This window comes from Gorilla gorilla, chromosome 1, assembly GCF_029281585.2.
Source record: "Gorilla gorilla gorilla isolate KB3781 chromosome 1, NHGRI_mGorGor1-v2.1_pri, whole genome shotgun sequence".
Taxonomy (NCBI): Eukaryota; Metazoa; Chordata; class Mammalia; order Primates; family Hominidae; genus Gorilla; species Gorilla gorilla.
This window is the reverse complement of record NC_073224.2, coordinates 195,690,874-195,712,211: the sequence shown is the minus strand read 5'-3', so window position 1 is coordinate 195,712,211 and position 21,338 is coordinate 195,690,874. Positions and strand designations below refer to the sequence as shown.

Here is a 21,338-nt window from a genome sequence, read left to right as displayed (position 1 = left end):
AGAGTGGCTGGTGGCTCCAGGCCCCATTTATCCCAGTGAATAACTAATTCTAGAATTTATAGTGCTGGGTTTTTGTTCTGTGGCCATTTTTATCTGCGAGGGAAGGAAATGAAGAGGCAGCACGGACGCCACATCTTTCTGTGTTATTGCTTGTCTGCCATTTGCAAATCATTATTAATTGTGGGCCCTGGTGGCAGGCTGGGTGGGGGCCGGGCTGGGTACATCCACATAGCTCTTCATCAAGGACCCCAGCCGCTGCCCCAGAGAGCCAATTACCCCGCCCTGATTGGGATCAGATAAAGAGGGAATTTTTACAAATTAGGGAATAAATAGAATTTCCACACAGGGTGCGGGCAGGACCTGAGAGGCTATAATGAAAAACCATCCGTCACCATCAGTGCGGCCTGGGCACGCAGCCCCGGCACTCCCTCCCTTGTGGGCCCGCCCTAATGCTCAGGGGCCTGGGCGTACAGGTCTGAGGACACCCCCAACCCTTCCAAGGCCTGGAAGCGGGAGCGGAGTTCTCAGGGGATGCATACACCCTTTGGGCTGAAGATGCTTGGGCCCTAGCTCTGGCCTGGCCCTAATGCTGCCTCTTCCTTTTCCTACCTCTCCCTTCCTCAGGCTCTTGGGAAGGAGGAGACTGAGGCAGTCCTGAGAAAGACCAGAGTTGGGGACCACAGGACAAAGACCACATCCATGTCCCCACAGCCATGGCAACCCTAGGGCAGAGCCCCAGCCCCATGGACCACTCACGCGACTCCCATTAGCACTCCTCCCCTTGGATCATTAAATATGTATATCTTATTACACGCCTTGTTAGAGTATCGAGCTCTATTGACTGATGATAAATCCTGAGCCTCGTCCTGGCCATAAATTTATCTGGAGATGATGAAGACTCAATAATCTAGTCAGGCAGATAATATCATCGGGCCTTAAAAAAGATCATTACATTATATGTCAGAATTAAAAGTGAAATACACCGTAGTAACAGGGCGGCTGCTCTGGCCATTACGGAGGATGCCCGCCTCCCCCAGATCAATCCCAGCCAAGGCCCCATCCAGGTAGAAGCGCCAGAAAGCCTCACCTTTCTCCTGGTCTGGGATGCCACAACTAGAAGTGCCAGGTTATAGCCAGATCACCTATAGCCAAGTGAAGGGAACCCAGCCAGGGAGGGGTTGGCTATTGAGAACAGCTGAGCAGATCTGCCATACCTGGCAGCCTCATCAGTCTTCTGGGTCCTGTAGTGGATTCAATAGGAAGGTGTCAGGGCCTTACCCTCTTCCAGAATGGCCTGAACTACCAGGACAGATCCTTTGCAAAATGAGGACACTGAGATACAGAGAGGTTATGCCACTTGCCTGTGCTGCCCCAGGCAGCCGGAAAGTTCCAGGACCTGTGATCCGGCCCCAGACCCACATGCCAGCAGACTATCTGGAGACTTCCTTGTGAGCACATGCTATCAATCCAGACCATGGCCACCTCCCTCCCGAGAGACCTGCCTGCCACAACCTCTATATCCTGACCTTTTGAGAAATCTTGTTGCCAGCCTCTTCATTCTTTGACTTTAGCACTAATGGCCTTCTCCATTGTATCTAATTTCCACCCATTTTCACAGTAACACAGTCAACCTTTTAAATATCCTACTACTCTTCCTTTGAAATATTAAATCCAAATATCCCTTGTTTCTGACAATAACAATAACAAGGTTATTATCCAAAGTGCTTGGAGACCAGGAGTGTTTTGAATTTTGAATTTTTTTCAGATTGTGCAATATTTGCATATACATGAGATATCTCGGGGATGGGGACCCAAGTCTAAACACAGAATTCATTTATTTATGTTTCGTATACACTTTATGCACATACCCTGAAGGTAATTTTATATAATCGTTTATATAATTTTGTGCATAAAACAAAGTTTTGACGACGACCCATCACATGAGATCAGGTGTGGAATTTTCCACTTGGGGTATCATGCTGGCAGTCAAAAAGTTTCGAATTTTGGAGCATTCTGCATTTGGGATTTTCAGATTAGGGATGCCTAACCTGTCTGTATACTTTTTTTTTTCACTCACTGAAACCTTAAAATTTATACCCTTACTCTCTCCATATATATTGTCTCTCCTGTATTCACATTTTTCCTTGCCCACTTCTTTTTCTTTGAGTTAGAGCCCTACTCTGTCACCCAGGCAGGAGTGCAGTGGTTTGCTCATAGCTCACCGCACTCTCGACCTCTTGGGGTCAAGCAATCCTCCTGCATCAGCCTCCCGAGCAGCTGGGAACTACAGGTATGCCACCATGCCTGGCTTTTGTGTGTGTGTGTACATATGGGGTCTTGCTATGTTACCAAGGCTGGTTCCTCCTACCCCAGCCTCCCGAAGTGCTGGGATTATAGACATGAGCCATTGGTCCCGGCCCTTGTTCACTTTTGATGATGTACCCAACAGCCACCCCCTTCTGCTCTGCTGGCAGAGCCCACTACCCCTTCAAGTAATCAGAATTAATCCTCTGTGGTCTGAGTCATTTTTGGTGATCCTTTCTCCCTTGCCAGTCATTGGCACAGGGATGGTCATGTGTTCTGGCTACTGAGACGTGGGGGTAAGTTTGCTGAAAGGCCTTCAAGGAAAATTTCTTATCTCTTATGAAGACAAGCATGAGGGAAAAATAGTCCTTTATATTCTGCTGGATGTTTTCGTAACTGCACATAATGTCTGGGACTGCAGAAGCCATCTTCCAACCTTGAGGGGAGTTAGCCTATGAAGACCATGCTGAAGATGAAAGAAAAATGGAAACATATCTGGGTCCCTGATAACATTGCTGATATGCTGAATTAACCGACCTTAGGATCGCCTTACCGCCAAATTTCTTTTGTGAGATAATAAATCCCCTTATTTAAGATATTTAAAATTGGGGTTTATTTTTCTTGCAGCTGAAAGTATACTAACTGATACAGAATGTAAAGGCAGGAAGGAGAATGACATAAGGAATGGACCTTACAACATAGAACTCACTGAATAAAGGAGGCAGGCCGAAGGACAAAGAGGACGCTGCTATTTCAGGCTGGGAAGTTGGTAACCGTTTTTTTCTTTTGCTCTCTTGAAACATTTGACCAAATTGTTTCTTGCTGTATCTCAGGACACAGGCTATGTTAGGAAAAAGGCTGAAAGAATCAAGTTTAGACTAAAACCCCAGTGAAAACAGAGAGGGAAGAAATATAGCTTTACTAAGAAAGGCATTCTATGAGTATGGCTTGCAATATAAGTTGACTAAACACCCCTCAGTTCCACAAAATCATCAGACTATTCAGACTTCTTCTTTCTTTCTGCCCTGCCATTCTCGGCATGTGGTTTCCAATCCTCAGACTATTTCATAGTCCAAAATAGCTGCTGGAGCTCCAACCATCAAATCCACATTCCAGGAAAAAGGGGGAAGACGGGAAAAGGCAAGAATAGCGTATTTCCCAGCTGAGTTGTTTCCCTTTAAGTATCATTCCTGCAAGTCCCAGACAACACATTTCCTTTTGTTTCACCAGCCAGAGCTCAGAGACATGGCTGTACCTAGCTGTTTGGAAAACTAAAAACGTAGTCTTTTAACTAGGTACACACTGATTATTATACAGCGGTTCTATAATTATACAGGGGTTCTATTTAGTGAAAAAGAAGCGAAAAGTCATAGTTTCTGTCCTAGCAACGTAACTGACATGTCTGCCTTTGGAGCCTGGATTGCATGGTCCATCATTTCAGTCTTTTTCTTGCCAATCCTCATCTCTCTTATTCCCTTTTCCTTGTCACCCTTGCCTGGAAAAACCCAGACTCTGCCTTCTCTGTGCCTGCCACCTGGAGCATATGACTAGAGAAAATCACAACCATATAGACTAGTGCCACTTACAAAATCAGAGTCATCAGCCTCAGCTGGGTATATAAAACTGCCCAGCCAATCTCCAGTGTTCCTGATCAGTGTGCACTCTCTCTCCCTTCACCCCTAGTGACAATTTCAAGTTTCTCTACTTTCCACAAATCTCAAATCCCCTGCCCTCAACATCACCCCAAACCCCTCACCCATGCAAACAATCTTATCTGCTACTCCACAGGAGCCACACAGAAGCCACTCTCCTGAGTCTGCCCCAGTCCTCTCCTCCTGTCACAAGAGAGGGCCAAGCCTGATGTCACTTTCTTTTTTTTTTTTTTTTTTGAGATGGATTCTCACTCTGCCACCCAGGCTGGAGTGCAATGGTACGGTCTCGGCTCACTGCAACCTCTGCCTCCCGGGTTCAAGCGATTCTCCTGCCTCAGCCTCCAGAGTAGCTGGGACTACAGGCTCTTGCCACCACGCCCAGCTAATTGCCTGATTCACTTTCTAAGCCCATCCCTCCACTCCAACTGGGTAGGGTCCAACCCAGAATCCAGGCCTTTTCAGGGTCCACACATTATTGAGTACTCCTATTTCCACTGATACAGCTTCACTTTTTTCTTCTGCATTGGTTCCTTCACATAAGCATGTAAATATATTAATTCTCTCCCATCTTGGGAGTAAACAAGTCTCCCTGTAACTCCCTTTTCCATTGGCTAGTACCCAATCTCTCCTCCCTTTTAGAGGCAAACTTCAGAGTTGTTTACACTCAAGATCTTATTTCCTCATCTCCCACCTTGAGATCTGATCACTGCTTTACCAACACTGCTTTCTCTAATGATCCCTATGACTCATGAGGATGAAGCTTTTCAGGTTTTGATTGATAGACAATTGGTGAACAATCCACTCCTTGAAGCTCTCTTCCCTAGGCTTCAGTGACCCACTCTCACTTTTCATGCAATTCTCCTTGGTTCCTTTGAACACTCCCTTTCTTTTGATCACCTCTTAGATATGGATGTTGCTCAGAACTGTCATTGGTCTCTTCCCTTCTCACTCTCTCTCCGTGGGCAAACTTATCCCCTCCTGGAGCTTTAATTACCATATATTTTCCAATAATTTCTAGGAGCTTTAATTACCATATATTTTTCAATAATTTCTAAGTCCATGTTCCCATTACCAACATCCTGGTCCAGGCCACCATCATCTCCCATCTAGGTAACGGCAGTGCCCCTGCCAATCTTTCTTCCATGGTGTCCTTTTAAACCACCAATCTGGTCATTTCACTCCTTGTCTTAAAACCCGGGCTGGGCGTGGTGGCTCACGCTGTAATCCCAGCACTTTGGGAGGCTGAGGTGGGCAAATCACGAGGTCAGGAGTTCAAGACCAGCCTGGCCAACATGGCGAAACCCCATCTCTACTAAAAATACAAAAAATTAGCTGGGTGTGGTGGCACCTGTAATCCCAGCTACTCAGGAGGCTGAGGCAGAACAATCGCTTGAACCCAGGAGGCGGAGGTTGCAGTGAGCCGAGATCACATCACTGCACTCTAGCCCGGGCAACAGAATGAGACTCTGTCTCAAAAAACAGCAACAGCAACAATAACAACAACAAACCCTTCAACGAACCTGGAGCAGAAAAAGAACATTAATGGAAACACTGGTGAAATTAAAATAAGGCTTTTGAGACAGGGTTTCTTTCTGTTGCCCAGGCTGGAGTGCAGTGGCGTGATCTCAGCTCACTGCATCTCCGCCTCCCAGGTTCAGCCGATTCCCGTGCCTCAGCCTCCCAAGTAGCTGGGATTACACGCGTGTGCCACCATACCCGGCCTAAGAGGCCCTTTAATGTAGCACAGTACCAGTGTTAATTTTCTGGTACTGATAACTGTATTGTGATTATGTAAGATGTTAACATGAGGGAAAGCTCGGTAAGGGATACATAGAAACTTTCCTACAAATGTAAAATTAATTCAAAGTAAAAAGTTTAAGAGTCAAAAATTAAAACCACCACCACCAGCACCACTTCCAGTGGCTCCTCACCGCTCTCAGGACTGCTCAGCTAATCCCCATTAAGTTCAATTTTGCCACCTTGCCTGACTCAGCTCCCAATGCATCCAAACCCCTTTATAAAAGTCTGAGTTCTGTACCTGTTTACATCTCTGGTCTCATCAGTCCCACTCCCCTGTTGTACAGCCAAATTCAGGCTCATTTGCACCTTGAGTTTTCAAGTCCTCACTTCTCACCTGGCTCATTGCCTTCACCTCTCAGGACCCAGGCTTGCTAGTGCTTCCTCTAGGTGCCTTCCCCCCATCCCGCCTTTGTGTTAGGAACCTCTTCTGTGTGCCCCCACAGCAGCCAATTCTCTGCCTATCGTAACTGCCTCTCCTTCACCTCCTGCTAGACCATGAACTCTTTGAGGGCACAGATGTTATCCACAGAGACACTCAAGAAATACATACTGAAAAGAAGAAAGGAAGGACTAAAGGAAAAGAAAGAGGGGCAAGATCACAGGCAAACCTACTCCAGCCCTGACATTTGCCACCCAAAGCCTTGACATGCCCAGGCCCTGAAACCCTGTCATGGTCTTTGTCTCCAGCTTCCAAAGCCCTGAAGGTTTCAGGCCCTTCCCCACCTCCGTTCCCTTCTAGCATCTTGGTTTCCCCAGGACTTCACTGTGCCAGGAGACTGGCTAGGACCTGAGCTCTCATCTGTCTGGCCAGCCTGTCCTGCAAACCCAGGCGGCCAAGGGTGGCAGTGGTGGTGCTGGGGTGCCCCAGTCCTAGCCAGTGATGCCCTGGAGAAAGGCCTAGCTATGCCTAGGGACTCTGGGAAGGGGGGATGCCCTCCCTAAGCCGTGTCCCACCTGGTAAATATTTCATCCTCAAGCTGCTCAGCTAATCCCTATTAATTTCAATACCGCCGCCTTGCCTGGCTCAGCTCCCAATGCATTATTTATCCCCTTTGTTTGTTTGTCGCTAACAGGTGGGCCCCAGCGGAGGCGCTGACTGGGGACAAGCCCACTCTATCACAGTGTGGCTGTGAATTAATCATGAGGACTAATGGGAACCACCTCAGCTCCAGGCACTTCCCTAGCTGCCTCCCCCTGCCCTGGCACCCAGGGGTGGGCCAGGGCCATCTCAACTCAATTTAACTCAATTCAAACAGCGCATTTTATTTACTATCTGCCTACACATGTCAGACACTGTGCTATATCCTTTGGGGATATAAGCCAAATGAAACAGACATTTCTTGCCCTCAGGGAACTTACAATCTAGTGAGGGAGACAGGCATTAAACAACTTTCAAACAAATAATTTCTTAATTACAACTGTGATTAAATGCTACAAATGGGGAGAGCAGGGTGCTGAGAAAAAGTACACGGGGAAAGGGGGACTTGATCAAGTCTAGGAGTCAGGGAAAGCATTCCTGAGGAAGCAAACTTTAAGCTGAGCTCTGAGGGATGAGGAAGAGTTAATTAGGTTGCGGGGTGGAAATATGGGGCTCTGGGGGAAAATAAAGCCACATGGGAAGGCAATAAGGTAAAAGAAGGTGTGGCAGGTTCCAAGAGATGAGGGAAGGGCGTGGAGTGTGGGGAGCAGGAGGAGAGTGGCTTAAGGGGGGCAGGAGAGGGCAGCAGACGACAGAGGCTGTGAGTCTGTGCCCAAGTAGACAGGGACTCCCCCTAAGCTGACAAGGCTCAGAGTGGGGACACTCTTCCGCCAAAATGATCAAGCTGTCCTGATGGGTCACCATGGAGCCCTCCTGAACACAGGATTTTCACTCACCACCTCCAAAACACACACTCCCACTACCTCTGCCGACTTGAGCAACTGGTGATTTCTTGATCTTGTGCTTGTGGCCTTCTAAGGCTGTCCCTCGTGCTAGGCCCACCTCCTCCAGGGACTCCAGGAGTCCTACTTGCTCTTCTTGCCCACCCTTGAGGTAGTCAAGGGCATTAACCCTCAAATGGGCTGGTCAGGGGACTCAGGGGAGCGCCTGGCCCGGGGACTTGTGAGAAGACCTGTGTGAGCTTCTCAGCACCCTGAAGGCTTAGGTGCTTCCATGGAAGAACAGGGCTGGATCTGGCACCTCAACCCTATGGTAGAACCAGGAACACGGCTGGCAACATTGACGTGCCTCAGCCAAAAGTGCTCACTTCACCTCCCACGAAGGAGCATCTCTCACCTCTGAAGCCCTGGTACTGGCCTGGGCACCCAGAAGACCTCAGCAAACATTTTCTGAATGAATGACTGAACACAGGGAAGGCTCCATCATCTCCCACAATGATCTCTTTCCCAGACACTTCACTCAGAAACTTTTCTAGGAATTTAAATAGATGAAGGAGCAAATATGGGCCAAAGATTTTATAGTTCTTGCTTCCAGTGAGCCTGACAGTTAGAGGCCAGCATCAACCCCATTTTCAAGAGGAAGAAACATCCCATAGTGAATGACTTACCTAGTACCACTCAACCTTGAAGGCATGAGCCTTAAACTGAATGAGGTCAGCCCAGCTCCAGGCTCCAGCATATCAAGATATGCTCCCTCTGTGGGCATTTCCCCAGGCACCCTAGCTCTCTAGAACAATCCTAAAAGGCACCTGGTTTATGAACTAGGTGCAGCTCTGCCAGGGCAGAGGCCTCACTGTGCACATGCTCAGGGTTTGTAATTCTATTCAAAGTGGCCACTTTGAAAATCCATATGTCTCCAGGCTCCCTGTACATCATGGTGTCAAGTCTTGGAGCAGAGGCATCCATCAGGGGCTCCCGAAGGCCACGGTCTGCATGCCCACGTGCCTGATCCCACCCACGTGCCTGGCCTTGGCTCCCGGCGGCCAGCAGCACTACCTTGTCCTGTGCACAGGCTCACTGTAGCCCTAGCCCGTCTGCTTGGCCCTGTCTTACCCTGGCCTTAGACTCCTCTGGGTGCCCTGCCTCACCCCTGCCCCAGAATACCTCCTCGGCCCTACGCGGCCTCTGCTCTTCTCTCTTGGAGCCAGGCAGCCAGCACGGAGGCAGCCTCGATAACTCGCTAACGTGCTGCCCATGCTGTTCTTAAAAATTTATGACTGTGCAACATGAAAAATCCGGCTGAGGAGCCATCATTAGCGGTGCTGCCTCCCTCCCCCACCAGAGCCACCCTCGTAAATTGAGATTTATGGCTGCGGCAGGCGGGGCGGGGGCGTGTGCAGGCAATGAGGATGTTGTGGGGGAGACAGGGAGAGACCAATGAGGCAGCCGCGGGGCCAGGGGCTCCCCCCTGCGGCAGCTCCGGTTTATCGCAGGCTGCAGTGATAATCCCTGCGGAGAGTAAGGGCCGGCCTGGGTGTCAGCGCAGCGCTAGCTAGATCCCGCCTAGCAGTGGGACGGGACAGGTCGGGGAGGGGCCTAAACCAATCACCGGCTCCTTTCGGTGTATAGGGCCAGATCTTGAGGTGCCAGGTTCCAAGCAAAGGCCTTTAGGGAAGAAGCATCATCGTTGCGGAGATCACAAGGCCTGGCCACCGGAGTCAGCTTCTCCCACCAGAAGCATCTGGGTTGGGCTGACTGTCCTATCCCAACCCAATAGTGACGGGGAGGCAGGAAGGATGCCTGAGAGCCTCCTCTCCCCTTCCTCTGGTAAGATGGGCCCATGGAAGGGATATTCACAGTGAGAATATAGGACTGAACCCCATCACATAGCCTCCCCTCACAGAGGCCAGACTGGGGCTGAAAGGAAAAGGAAGTGATCCCACAGCCTGCATCTACCCTGCAGGAGGAGGGGAGGAAGAGTCCCCTCCTCCTCCTCCCCTGCTCACTTAGCCCTGTCAGCCAGGCCATTATGAAATTGGGGTTTCATTTACAGACTAATTAAACATTACAGCTTGTTCACAATTACAACGCGGGGATGAGGGAGTAACTAATTACGGAAGAAATGAGCTAACATTTATCTCTGCTCCCACCCTCCCTCTCCCCACTGCTGCCCCCTCCCCCACAATCCAGCTTCCTCCCACTCCCTGGTCACTACCAACTCTCTAGGCTTATTTCCTAGGGTGGGAGACTGGAAGGGGCCTGGTAACCCCCAGCCCTGGACAGAAGATCTAACTGCTATTCTTAGCTATTCTGGGAGAGGGGCTTAAGAACTCAGGGCCCTGTGGCAGGGGACAGTAGGTGCTTATGTGCAAGACCCTGTGGTATGGCCTGTGATGGTATGTGTGGCTATGATATCTGGTGTGGGGGTCTGCTCTGGGGTGTGTGACACTGCTGTGGGGCTGCAAGACTCTGCGTTATCTCCATCTTGTGGCAAAAGGTCTTGATGTGACTGCTGCAGATCACTGTGTGATGGGATATGAGTGTGAATGAATCACACCCTCAACCCTCAGCCCCAGGCCAGGATAGAAAAGAACTAAGCGGCTGCAGGAGGTGATGGTTAATGCAGGCCTGGGATATGGCCCCGAGAGCCCAGAGTCCAGAGCCCAAATTCCTGCTGGGAGGCCCCATTCACTCTCCTGCCTGAGAAGCAAGAGGGGCAGGGTTACCCTGCCCTGGGGCTCAGCTGGCCTGGCCTTGGCCTCTTGCCAGATGTTCCCTCTGGGGCCCAAAGAACCTCCTGGGGGCCTGGGGTGCCCCCTGTGGGCAGGAATCCTGGGGTCTGGCTGGCCTGCCGCAGGGTTTAATAATAGTAACAGTGAGTGTAAGCGTTTCCATCCTTCCTGTCTTTGGGCAGAAGAAAGGAAAGAGGAGGGAGAGGAGGGAGTGGAGGGAGCCGGCTGAAGGGAGGCTTTGAGGCCTCAGAACTCACATCAAACGGCAGGATCTGGGCCTAATTGTCTGACCCCTGCCCCTGCCTTCAATCAGCTCTGCGGCTCCCCGCCCGCCCCTTGCCTAACTAGCAGCCATGTTCTCCTCATTAGGACAAGCTCCCCTTGCACACGTGTCCCTGGACATGTCTCCAGCACTCCCAGCCCTGCCTGGTGGGAGGGTACAGCAGGGACCCAGTTTTGGAGGGGCCTCTGGGACAGCTATACCCTCAGCCACCACAGCAGGCTGGCTTGGGCTACACCAGCCCCTCCTTGAGCTACATGGGCCTGGAGGCCGTGTGCTGGGACACACTTCTGCGCTGGCTCAGCTGCTGGGTACATTCTGTCCTCTGTGTGTCCTTCTTGCTACAGCCCAACTGTCTCAGACACACAGCTCCTGAGAGCAGGGCCTATTTGATTCCAGTCCCCTTTGGCCTGGTTCAGCCTGGCTTGGGCTGGTTTAGCCTAGTAGGAGGTCTGAGTCAGGGTCTGTATTCACAGGCTAGTAGCTGAATGAACTTCTCTGCCTACGGTACAAGGATGGCTCTCTTAAATGGATCCAGGCATGGTGACATGTCGCGTGTCTGCAGCTGGTGGAATGGAAGGAAAGCAGTACTCATGGTGGTGAAGAACTCCAACCCTAGACTAGGAGAGATATGTTCAAATTCCTGCTCTCTCACTTCCTTGCTGAGCAGCAATCGTCATGACAACCTTCTGGACCCTCAGTTTCCTCACATCCAGTAGAGATCACAGCCCTTATCACGGGTTTGAGAATTCAATGAGAGAACAGATATAAAGCCCTCTGTACTAATACCTGGCCCTCAGCAAACGTAGAATGACACTGGTGTGATTCAGACCAGACCAAACAAATTCCCCTCTCTGCAGGCCACAGGCCCCACTTTGCCCAGTGGGGCCTAGGCCTGGTCAGTAGTGTCCAGGATGGGAGGAGCTAAGAGGAAGGGTCCAGAACTCTGCAGAAGGGTAGTGGCAGCCCCAGGGGGCACAGCTAATACTGAGGACAGAGCACCTATGCTGGAGCCAAAGCATAGGGAGGGATGTCCCACAGTAGCTGCAGGTGGAAGGGCAGGGCCCAGCTTAAGGAATGTCAGTTGGCATTAGGTCAGATGGGGTAGGTCAGCAGGGCTGGCCCATGAAGTGTGGATTGTCCCATGAGTACTGTGGGCCTGAAAGGAGGGGCTGCTGTGAATGCCACTGGAGTGAAGGCTGTCTGTGCCGCTCTAGGGATTGATTCTCAGGGTACCAGGAACTGGGGGAGGGGCTGGCCTGGTCTGGGCCCTGACATTGTCTCTCACCTTAAACCAGTGGTAATGACTTGCAAATATTGATGAAAACACAAACTACAGATATTGTGTTTTCGGGGAGTGAAGGTGGGGAGAGGGGATAAGGAGGAAAATAAACTGAAATGAAGTCCGGTTATCTCCCATCTGTGGCTGCTCCTAATCCCCCAGCCCAAAGGAATCCAATGCAGTCCCTTATCTGCCCTGTCAATCACTCAATCACCGCCCAGTGCTTGGTGGGCACCGCACTCCCTCACACACACTCAAACACATGCTCATACATGCACACACATGCACACACTTCACTGACTCTTGCTCTAACACTCCCACCCACCCCCAGCCCATTACTCCTCTGAGTAGGAGCAGCTAGCACGCGGGTCCTGCCAGATGGATGCAATTTGCATAATATCAGCAGCGGAGGCTGCAAGATCACCAGGGGTCAGGGCGCTGACATCCCCACACAGTCTATCTGCAAGTGCTAATTTGGCCGGCATTGATCTGTCTTTCTGATTTCTTTGTCATTTAAGTCTGCGATGGTTTGACAGGAGATACAGAGAGAGACAAGGGGAGGCGAGGCCGGGGCCTGGGGCTAGGAAGGTGGGGAAACAAAGATTGTACTTCCTGAAGAATCAAACACACATAACACATACACACACACATACATACATACATACATACATACATACATACATACATACAGGAGAACCTTCTTCCATCCATCTGTCCATCAACTCACCCACCCATCTAGTCCATCAACTCACCCATCCATCTAGCCATTCTTCCATCTATGGTTGCTACTGAAGAATAGTCTGGTGTCTGGCAAGAACCAATTCCTCAGATGTCTCTGGGGCTCCAAGGGGGTCAGCTCAGGAAGGAAGGAGCCAGCACCCTCTCCCCAGGCACTATCCAGGCAGGCCAGTGCAGACCCTGTCAATGATGGGAGAGTTAACCCTTCTCATGACCATCCATCTCCCTAGCTTCTCACTTTCTTAGGGCCACACCAGAAAGAACTGGATGGGAGGGGGCAGTAGTGTACAGTAGTACTGTGCTCTGCCCTTCCCCACAAGGCAGCTGGGCTGACTCCTCCCCTCCCAGCCCTGAAGGTGGCCAAAGCTGGGGGAAGCAGTCAAGGTACCTCTCTGGGACAGATAAGGAGAAGGACATCAAGGTCTGTAGAGGCCTCACATCAATGCATCACCACTCAGGTCATCTGAAGCCCAGAAGACTTCATGAATCTCACTGATTCTGAGGCTCTCTAGTTGAGCCAGAAAGTCCCACATCCTATCAGATCTAAATGCTACCTCCTAAACCCTCAGCCAAGGTCCTCACATTCTTCCTTGCCTTGAGTGGGGGTCCCCCACAGGAATGGGGACACTGCCAGGCTAGATGTCATGGAGAAAGGGGATGGGAGGAGAAGGCTGCAGCTCTGGGAAGCAAGAACCCTCTGCAGAGAGGTGGACATGGTCACTCTGTCAAGGGATGCAGAGGGGCTTGAGGCTTCCCAGAGGTGCAAGGCCCCTTCCCCCAGGCCACAGTGGCTCTATCTTGGTACCACCCCCTTTCCTTGCCTATGGCAGCAGGAATAGGGTGATCAGAAGGAACTCCCTGCTGGGCAAGAGGGGGGCTGGCGTTTGGTGTGTGCTAATCCTGGGCCCGAGGTCTTCAGAGGGACCCGGGAAACTTCAAGGAGGGAAGGCAAAGCTGTACTGCAGACGAGCTCATTAGTCAGCACCCCCCCTCCCCGCCCCCCCCAACGAGGAGGAGGGCGGGCAGCCCAGTGAGCGTGGCGGCAGAGGCGGCAGAGAAAAGGCTGTCACTGTCCTTTCTTCCTTTTGGTACAAGCGTCTCCCTGAGCCGACGATTCTCCCGCAGTGACACCTCTCACGGGCACTAATGAGATCCGTGTCACAGAGCTAATGCATTCTGACTGGACTCTTGATAGACACCCCACTCCTTCAGGGGAGACCACAGGCCAGCCCACTGCCCTCCTGGGGCCCAGGCCCCCACCCTGCCACCTGCCAGCCCAGCTCTCTTGCCAAACAGTTCTGGGTAGCAAGCTCTTGAGAGTCCACTTGGTTTCTGGCCATGCCACCTGTACCACAAGCCTCAGCGGGATCCTTCTCCATCCCAGAGCAGAGGGGACAAGCTCCTAGGCAGGACCACCCAGCCGGGCATCAGGGAAGGTTCCAGTTACTCTCCTAGCCAACTGAAACCAGCAGCAGTCTGTGAGGCCTCCAAGTTACAATAGCAGGTGAGATTTTACTGACATTTCCTGTGCAGATTTCCAAAAAAGAAGGGAAGAAGGCCCAGGCCCTGCCCTTAGAGAACCCAAGTACGTAGGGCCAGATCATTACCTCTGACCAATTATAATAGGGCCCAAGTGTGTGTTTTGAACACTCATACTGGGAGGGCCAGGCGAGATTCCCAGAGGAGGTGGCCCCTGGAAGATTAGCAGAACTTTCCTGGGCCATGAGGTAGAGAACTGAAATCACAAAGAACCGTCAGGTCCAGAAGGAGGTCAGATGCCAACAACTGCAGGTCCCTGGCTCAGGGTGACTGTAGCAGCAGAGAGGGAGTGGTGATGCTGCCTTTGCTTTCTTCCTCAGCTGCTGCTACCGAAGGTCTGTTCAGGCCTGCGTGTTTCACTTGACGCTGAGGGAAATGAGGGAAGCGAGCTTGTTTTCTTCCACATCGTCTCTATTGGTATCGCAAAGCCCAATACCAAAAGGGTGCTTCATAGTTCCGCAGTGATAACAACACAGGCTCTGCACTCAGATGGGCTTGGGTTTGAATCCTGGCTCCTCAACCAACTGGCTGTGTGATCTTAGGCAGTTCACTTCACTGAGACTCAGTTTCTTCATCTATAAAATGGGAATGATGATGCCTGCCTTCATAAGACTGTTGTGAAAACTAAATTAGTTAACATAAAGTGCTTCCAAATAATATGAGTGCTTACTGCCCCTTTGCTGAAATGAATGAAGGACAACTCAGCAGTCCTCTGTGGAGGCTGCCCTCCCTCAGAGCCTGTGGTCCAAACTAAGGATGCTGACAGAGACCATCGGCAGCCCTGGAGTCAGCAGTTCTAGATGCATGCAGGCCCTACTCACCACAACCTGCTCTGGCACCATGCTGTTCACCAGTCTCCCAAGGCCAAATGCGCTACCCCAGGAGGAAGTGCCCTCCCCTGACTATGATGTCACGCTGACAAGCCTCCAGCAGCCTTTCTGTCCAGTGCTGCATCACCTCCGGACCCTCCTTGGCCATCCCTAAACCTGACTTCACCCTCAGTCCCCAGGGCCAAGCCCACAACTCCATTTGTGAGCTCTGTGGGGACAGAGCACTGTGTCTGCCATTGTTACCAATACATTTCTAGCACCTACCATGGTTCCTGATATATGGTAGGTCCAAGGTAGTGTGTACTGAATGAAAGAAAGTTTTACCTGGTGTCCTACCTCTATTTCCAGGGCCGATGCACTCTTGCTTACCTTGCTGCCCCTCCCCTTCAGCCTCCTTGTCTGCAGTCTCTCCTCACTAGTCCTTCCCCTACAAACTATGAGCATCCTCTGACTGAAGCCAACACTGACCATGTAACTCCCCTGCCCAAAACACTCCTACAGCTTTCCCACGCACAACCATCCTAGTAGCCCCCTCCCCTACAGCCTGAGCCCCTTCCCCACACCCGTCACCCCAAGTCTGCCTCCGTGTTCTCTCAGCACCTCCACACCACCCATGCCACACCCCTGTGGCACTGCAGGAGGACTGAGCAGACCCTGGACATGGCTCAGCTGTGGGATCTGCAACACCCTTGCCTGGAAGCCACCCAGTGCTGCCTCACCCCCACAGCCAATACACATACCACTTCCCACTCCAGGCTGGCAGCTCCTCACACAGTTAATTAGCACCATGTCACTAAGGACCAGCCTGAGTGGCCAGTGACAGGAGCTGACCTCTGACCCCCAGGGCTGGGAAGCAGTCCACATCAAACTCTTACAGCGCGACCCTTTTAGCACGCACAGTAACTCGGGGCATCACCAGCTGAAGCTCATTAAAGCTGTCTCTTTGGTGCGAGGGCCATTAACCTCACTGCTCAAAACCCACACCTCCCCTTCCCCGCCTCTCCCAGCCCAATTAATGCCCTGCATCCTCCCTCCCTTCCAAGCACCCTCACCCACACCTCAGAGCCAGCCTGGAGGTGGCAGGGCAGCCCTCTTCATTCAGACTACAAAGACCAAGTGTCAAGAAGCCCAGTGTCCTGGGGAGCCCCTGGTGCTGGCAACAGAGTAGGGAGCCCCATGGTGTGCCCAGCACTGCATGAACACTTTCCCCAGGGGACTCACTGAGCCTTCCCAACAACCCAGAGAAGCAGGTGGCATTGTCCTTCATCTAAGGTCACAGGGTTCTGGGTGGAAGAACCAGAACTACTTCTGGCTCCAAAGCCCTTACTCCATTGTCACTCAGAGCCTTGGGCTGCCCCATGGGGCCCAGCCAGATAAAGAAACCTTCTCTGAAAAAGGAAGGGACACCTCACAGGTCCTAACCTAGGGTCAACAGGTGAACAGACAACAAGGGCATTGCTGAGTCTCAAGCAGCATAAAGAGTGGGAACGAGGAACCCCTTCTCACACACACACCCTGGGATAGATGATAGAAGGGGCACCCAGATAAAGTATATGTGGGGTGCATTAACCCAGGCTGTCCCTAGCCCCCAGCCAGTTCTTCCTTCCCTGGACCAATGCAAGTCTTCTCACTGGTCCTCTTTGGTTCCTCCCTTTCCCATCACTCTTTCATTGATTCATTTACTCACCTACTCATTCATTCAACCACCCATATGCATTTATTGAGCACCTACTAAGAACTAGTTTTGTGCAACACAAACTGCCTCATTGATTCTGAATCAGGGCTTTGTTCACGTCATTCTCTCACTCACAAACCTCCTATGTCTCCTCAAAACTGCAGGAAAAGTCCACACCCTTTAACCAGGCATTCAAGGCCTGCTTATATCTGTTTATTTTCTAGATGCTTCCTAACCCAAATTTGCCACTCTAGTCATGGGAAGCTTCTTGTAGGTGTCTGAACTTGTCCTCAACGCACTGGGTTTCTCATGCCCACAGGCCTTTCTACTGAGTCCTCCTATCTAAAATACCCTTCCCCCATTTTTCTGCCCAGCAAACTCCTATTCATCTTTCAAAGATCCCAATTCAAGTGTCCTCTTCTCTAGGAAACTTCCTGCTGACTTCCCAGGCATATTACACTGCTGGGTTTGGCGTCTTCTCTAGATTGTTTGGAAAACATCTGTGAAACATCTATGCGAGGGAACAGCAGTTATGGTGGAGTACCCCCACTTCCCCAGGCCTGTTGGTCACTTCCTCTTAGCCTGTGCCCTGGGAAACCCTTGAGATGTCCCAACAAGAATATGGGGGCATCCCTCCTGGGGTGAGATGCCCCCATATCACTACCTCTTAGTGAGAGGTAACTGAAAAAGTAGAAGCTACTTGGCAACTGAGGAGAGGGAAAACCACCTTTGGGGCAACCCAGGTGTTTTCTGTCACAGCCCTTAGTACCCTGGGTGGCAAGCACCTATTTCAGTCCCTGTCTCTTCCCAGGATGTGAGCTCACTGAGAACAGAAACTTCTACTTAGCATGCCCAGCATCCACAAGGCACCAGTGAATGTCTGGAATGGATAAAGGGTCTACTCTGAAGGAGGTGACTGGGTCCTTTGGTCCTGGTATTCTCTCTCCAGTCCCCCCCCACAATGATGCGACCCCAAAGGCTCACAGGTTGTGGTAATGTCAGCACACTGCCCAGAGATACTCTGGCTCCTCCCCACTTGGAACAAGGCCTATGCTTGGTCAGGTGCCCCACCTGAGAGCATCTGCATGCACACATGTGCATATGCAAACAAAATAAGATATACAGAACTGAACAGACACACCTGACAGATACACACACAGACTGGTAGCTGCTTCCACACAGACTCATGCCCTCAGAAAAATACAGATATACTGTTACACGCTCCCCAACAGACATGTATAATCATGGACACATTATACTCTGAATCTGACACAGAGACATACAGCTAAAGGTGTCACACATATGCAGACACACAGATACAGACAGATAACATATTCATACTGATAGATCAGAAACTAACAAAACCTCCAACTGCCTGGAATCATAGCCACTCCAGTTTCCTTCCAAACAAGAATCCCCTTGAGGGTATACCCCCATTTGGTACCCCAAGTGGACCCCCTCAACCCAGGCACCGCTCAATGGAGGCTGCTGCTCCTGCGGGGGAGTCAATACCCTGTGGACGGAGTCATCGGTCAGAAGGACCCTGACTAATTAAAAGCTGGTGAGGTTTAAATAATTCATCTCCTTAACTCCCATTGATCGTCCAGTTTAGTGGCCACAGACTTGAAACAATATTAAACAGCCTCCTCTAGCTCCATGGGGGGTAGGTAAGCTGACATGTCCCCACCCGCTGAGGACATTGCCCACTAGAGATGCAGCCAGTGAAGGGGGAACTTGGCCTGAGTCCAAGGCCACCTGTGACTCACCGAAAGCCCAGACCCCAGCCTCCTCCAAAATACCACTTTGAGTGGCGCCTTCCAGTGGTCCCATTCAGTAATTTTCTCATGCCACCCCCCTTCCGCCATCCCCCCACCTATGTAGAGAGCCCTGTTGGGGCACTGAATGAGCCATGGAAACTCTCTATGTGCCTGGGGACTGGGGCACACGGGCAAGGGACGATGGATGGAGCTGCCGGGGGAATATGCGAAGGGACTGACCAATGCCGCTGTGGGGCCGGCCTATGTGTTGCAGGCTGAGGCCCTTGTTCATGTCTAGAAGTCCATTCTTGGGCCAGCAGCCCATGGCGAAGCTGTAAGCCTGGAAGACAGGAGGCAAGTGGTTAACGGAGGCCCTGACCCTCTGAACCAACCCAACTCACAAGGTCTTCCCCCCACCCCGCAAATCTTTCCAACAAGGAATCCCTCTCATAATGCCATCTCGTGAGAGTCCCTTCTCCACCCAGGTCCTCCCCCGACCCAGCAGAAAGTCCCTTCCTTCTCCAGAGTGCCTTTTCTCCTGGGCTTCTCCCCATCTGAGTCCCTGGCCCTCAACGGGTGCCCCTCACCAGGACTCCTCTCTAAGGAGTTCCCGTTCACTAGGCTCCTCCTTCTCAGGAGCCCTCCTCTCACAAGGGCATACCTGCACCTTGCACCCCTCCTTAGGATCTCCCCTTTCCGGAGCCCCCAGCACTTTGCTGGGCTTCCTCCTCACAGTATTACTGTTCACAAAGACTAGCTTCAGGCAGGACCTTGGAAACCAGTGCATCCAAACTGCACTCCACAGACAGAAATGTTGAAGTGAGAGCTCGCCAGCAAGGTGCCATGGTCAAGGTGCTTTTGACCACAAGCAGGCCAGGCTATGGAAGGATCTGGGAGCTTTGTGGTGGCTCAACTGAGGAGAGGAGTAAGGTCACTTGGTCAACTCAAGCAGCTGGGAAGGGTGTACATGGGGCGTGTGTGTGTATGTGTGTGAGAGTGTGTGTGTGTGTGTGTGTGTGTGGTAGGGGGAGCAGATGCTCTGCTGAAGGTCAAGTGCTCACTTATGCATATTCAAAGCGGCCACCCATCGATCTGTACTTAATTGTTTTCCTGGGGTTGGGGAAGGAAGTGCTGGGGGCATCGATCTGCTCAGGCCCCAGCACTCCATTGCCCCCCCTCCATCCCCTTCCCTCACCACCTGGCTGCCAGCAACCTCCACCTGGGGGGGGACACATGGCAGCACAGGGGCAGCGCCTTCCCTTACAGTCCCTTTTAGCCATGACTGACCTGATGCCACAGATGAGGAAACTGAGGCCCAGAAAGAAGAGACTTAACATAGGTTAGATCACTATGAAGTAGCCGAATAGGATTTAATTCCTGCTCAGCCTGTTAACCAAATCCTGGGCTTCTCCGGGTAGGCCTGGTAGCTAGTCGGGCCTTCAAACATTACCCATGCCCCACTTTAGAAGTCCCCAAACACCAGGCTGCCCTTCTACCAGTGGCAGGACAGCGTACAGGGCAGTGGTCAGAATGAAGCTTGGGTGAGTTTCCAGAAGTTGGATAGGGGGTCCAGTGATGGAACCAAAGTGACTGCCAGCTGTGAGTAGATGAGCACTGCAGTGGTCCAGCCCTTTGCTAGTCCCAGGAGGTCTCCATCCCACTAACACACAGGGGAGAGGGCCCAGCACAGGGTCAGAAACACAAAATGGGAGGCTGCACACAGTGTCTGTGCCAGGGCCCAGGGCCCAGATTCTGTGTCCACCCTTCCTTTCCAGCTGCAGGAACCAACACTGCAGCCCCATGGGTACTAGGAGGCTAGGAGAGAGTGTACTTAAACCTTAGCACCCTCTAAAGCCATTCTCCTTGACCGCAGAGGTACCAGCCACAGCCCAACTTCCCAGCCAGCCTTCCCCCACCCTTTCCCAGGCCACAGCTGAACCCACAAATCAGGGGCTGAGTGTGAGGCTCAAGGACAGGGGAGAAGATGCTGGCCCAGAGCCAGGGCAGAGCTGGGATGGAGGCAGTGAGGGAAGCAGCCAGTGGGTGGTGCATAGCCAGAGGAGCCGCTGAGCCTGGTCAGGGCTGAGGCTGGAGCGCAGTGGGCCAGAGAGCAGTGGCGGCCGCCTTTCAAGTACTTTAAAATCACTTACAAAGGCAGGATTAAACGATCAGAAATTCCATTTAATAGGACAAATAAAGAAATAACAATCTACTCTATCAGCCTGGAGAAGACGAGCTGGATGGGTTTTTTTTCCCTCTAAAAAGGAAAAAGGGAAGGAAGGGGGAAAAAAGAAGGATAATGTGTGTTTACTCAAGCAAAGAAAAAAATATTTAAGTGATGTCGGGGAGAAGATTGCAGTAACTAGTGAAGAATAACATCGTCTACTTTGCTGTCAAATCACACCCGAATTTCAGTAATAGATTCTCGGCTGACACTCAATTCAATTCGAAGGTGATCCTGCTTTATCCCAGCCCATCAAATATTAAACACTTGCATTAGCAGGTGCTGCCGCTTCCCGGCTTAAAGCAAAGGGCGGGCGGCAGGGCTGCCGAGGCCCCTCCGCTCTGCTTATGGCTCGGGGACAGGGCAGCTCAACGTTATCTGCACGTCATCCTGAGTCTTATCGCAGCTAAGCGAGAAGACCACTTCAGATAACATTAGATGCTTGCCCCACCGCGTCACCGTGATTAGATTATTATTGTAATTATGACTCCTCAAGATCTTCCACAGACTGGGACGTGTGAAAGGGGGACGGAGGACAGCAGAGCCCAGGAGGGCCAGGCTGGACCAGGGAAAGCTGGGCCCCTGGCAGGAAAGCGGAGGTGCCAGGAAAGGAGGCAACCCGGTCCCGCCTGACAGATGCCTTTCAG

At 51.5% G+C, this 21,338-nt stretch overlaps 1 protein-coding gene across 13 annotated transcripts in view; it reads right to left on the bottom strand.

Moving 5' to 3' along the window:
• The window catches only part of ERI3 (ERI1 exoribonuclease family member 3), a 134,350-nt gene that overhangs the window by 8,137 nt on the left and 104,875 nt on the right, over window positions 1-21,338 (bottom strand). For 10 of the 13 annotated variants that reach the window (XM_019017156.3, XM_019017135.3, XM_019017188.3 and 7 more), the window contains one exon: window positions 18,708-18,807. The exons of the other annotated variants lie outside the window; for them this stretch is intronic. In XM_019017156.3, coding sequence (XP_018872701.1) covers window positions 18,708-18,807 — 100 coding nt within the window. The remainder of the gene's footprint in view (window positions 1-18,707; window positions 18,808-21,338) is intronic. 13 annotated transcript variants of the gene reach the window in all.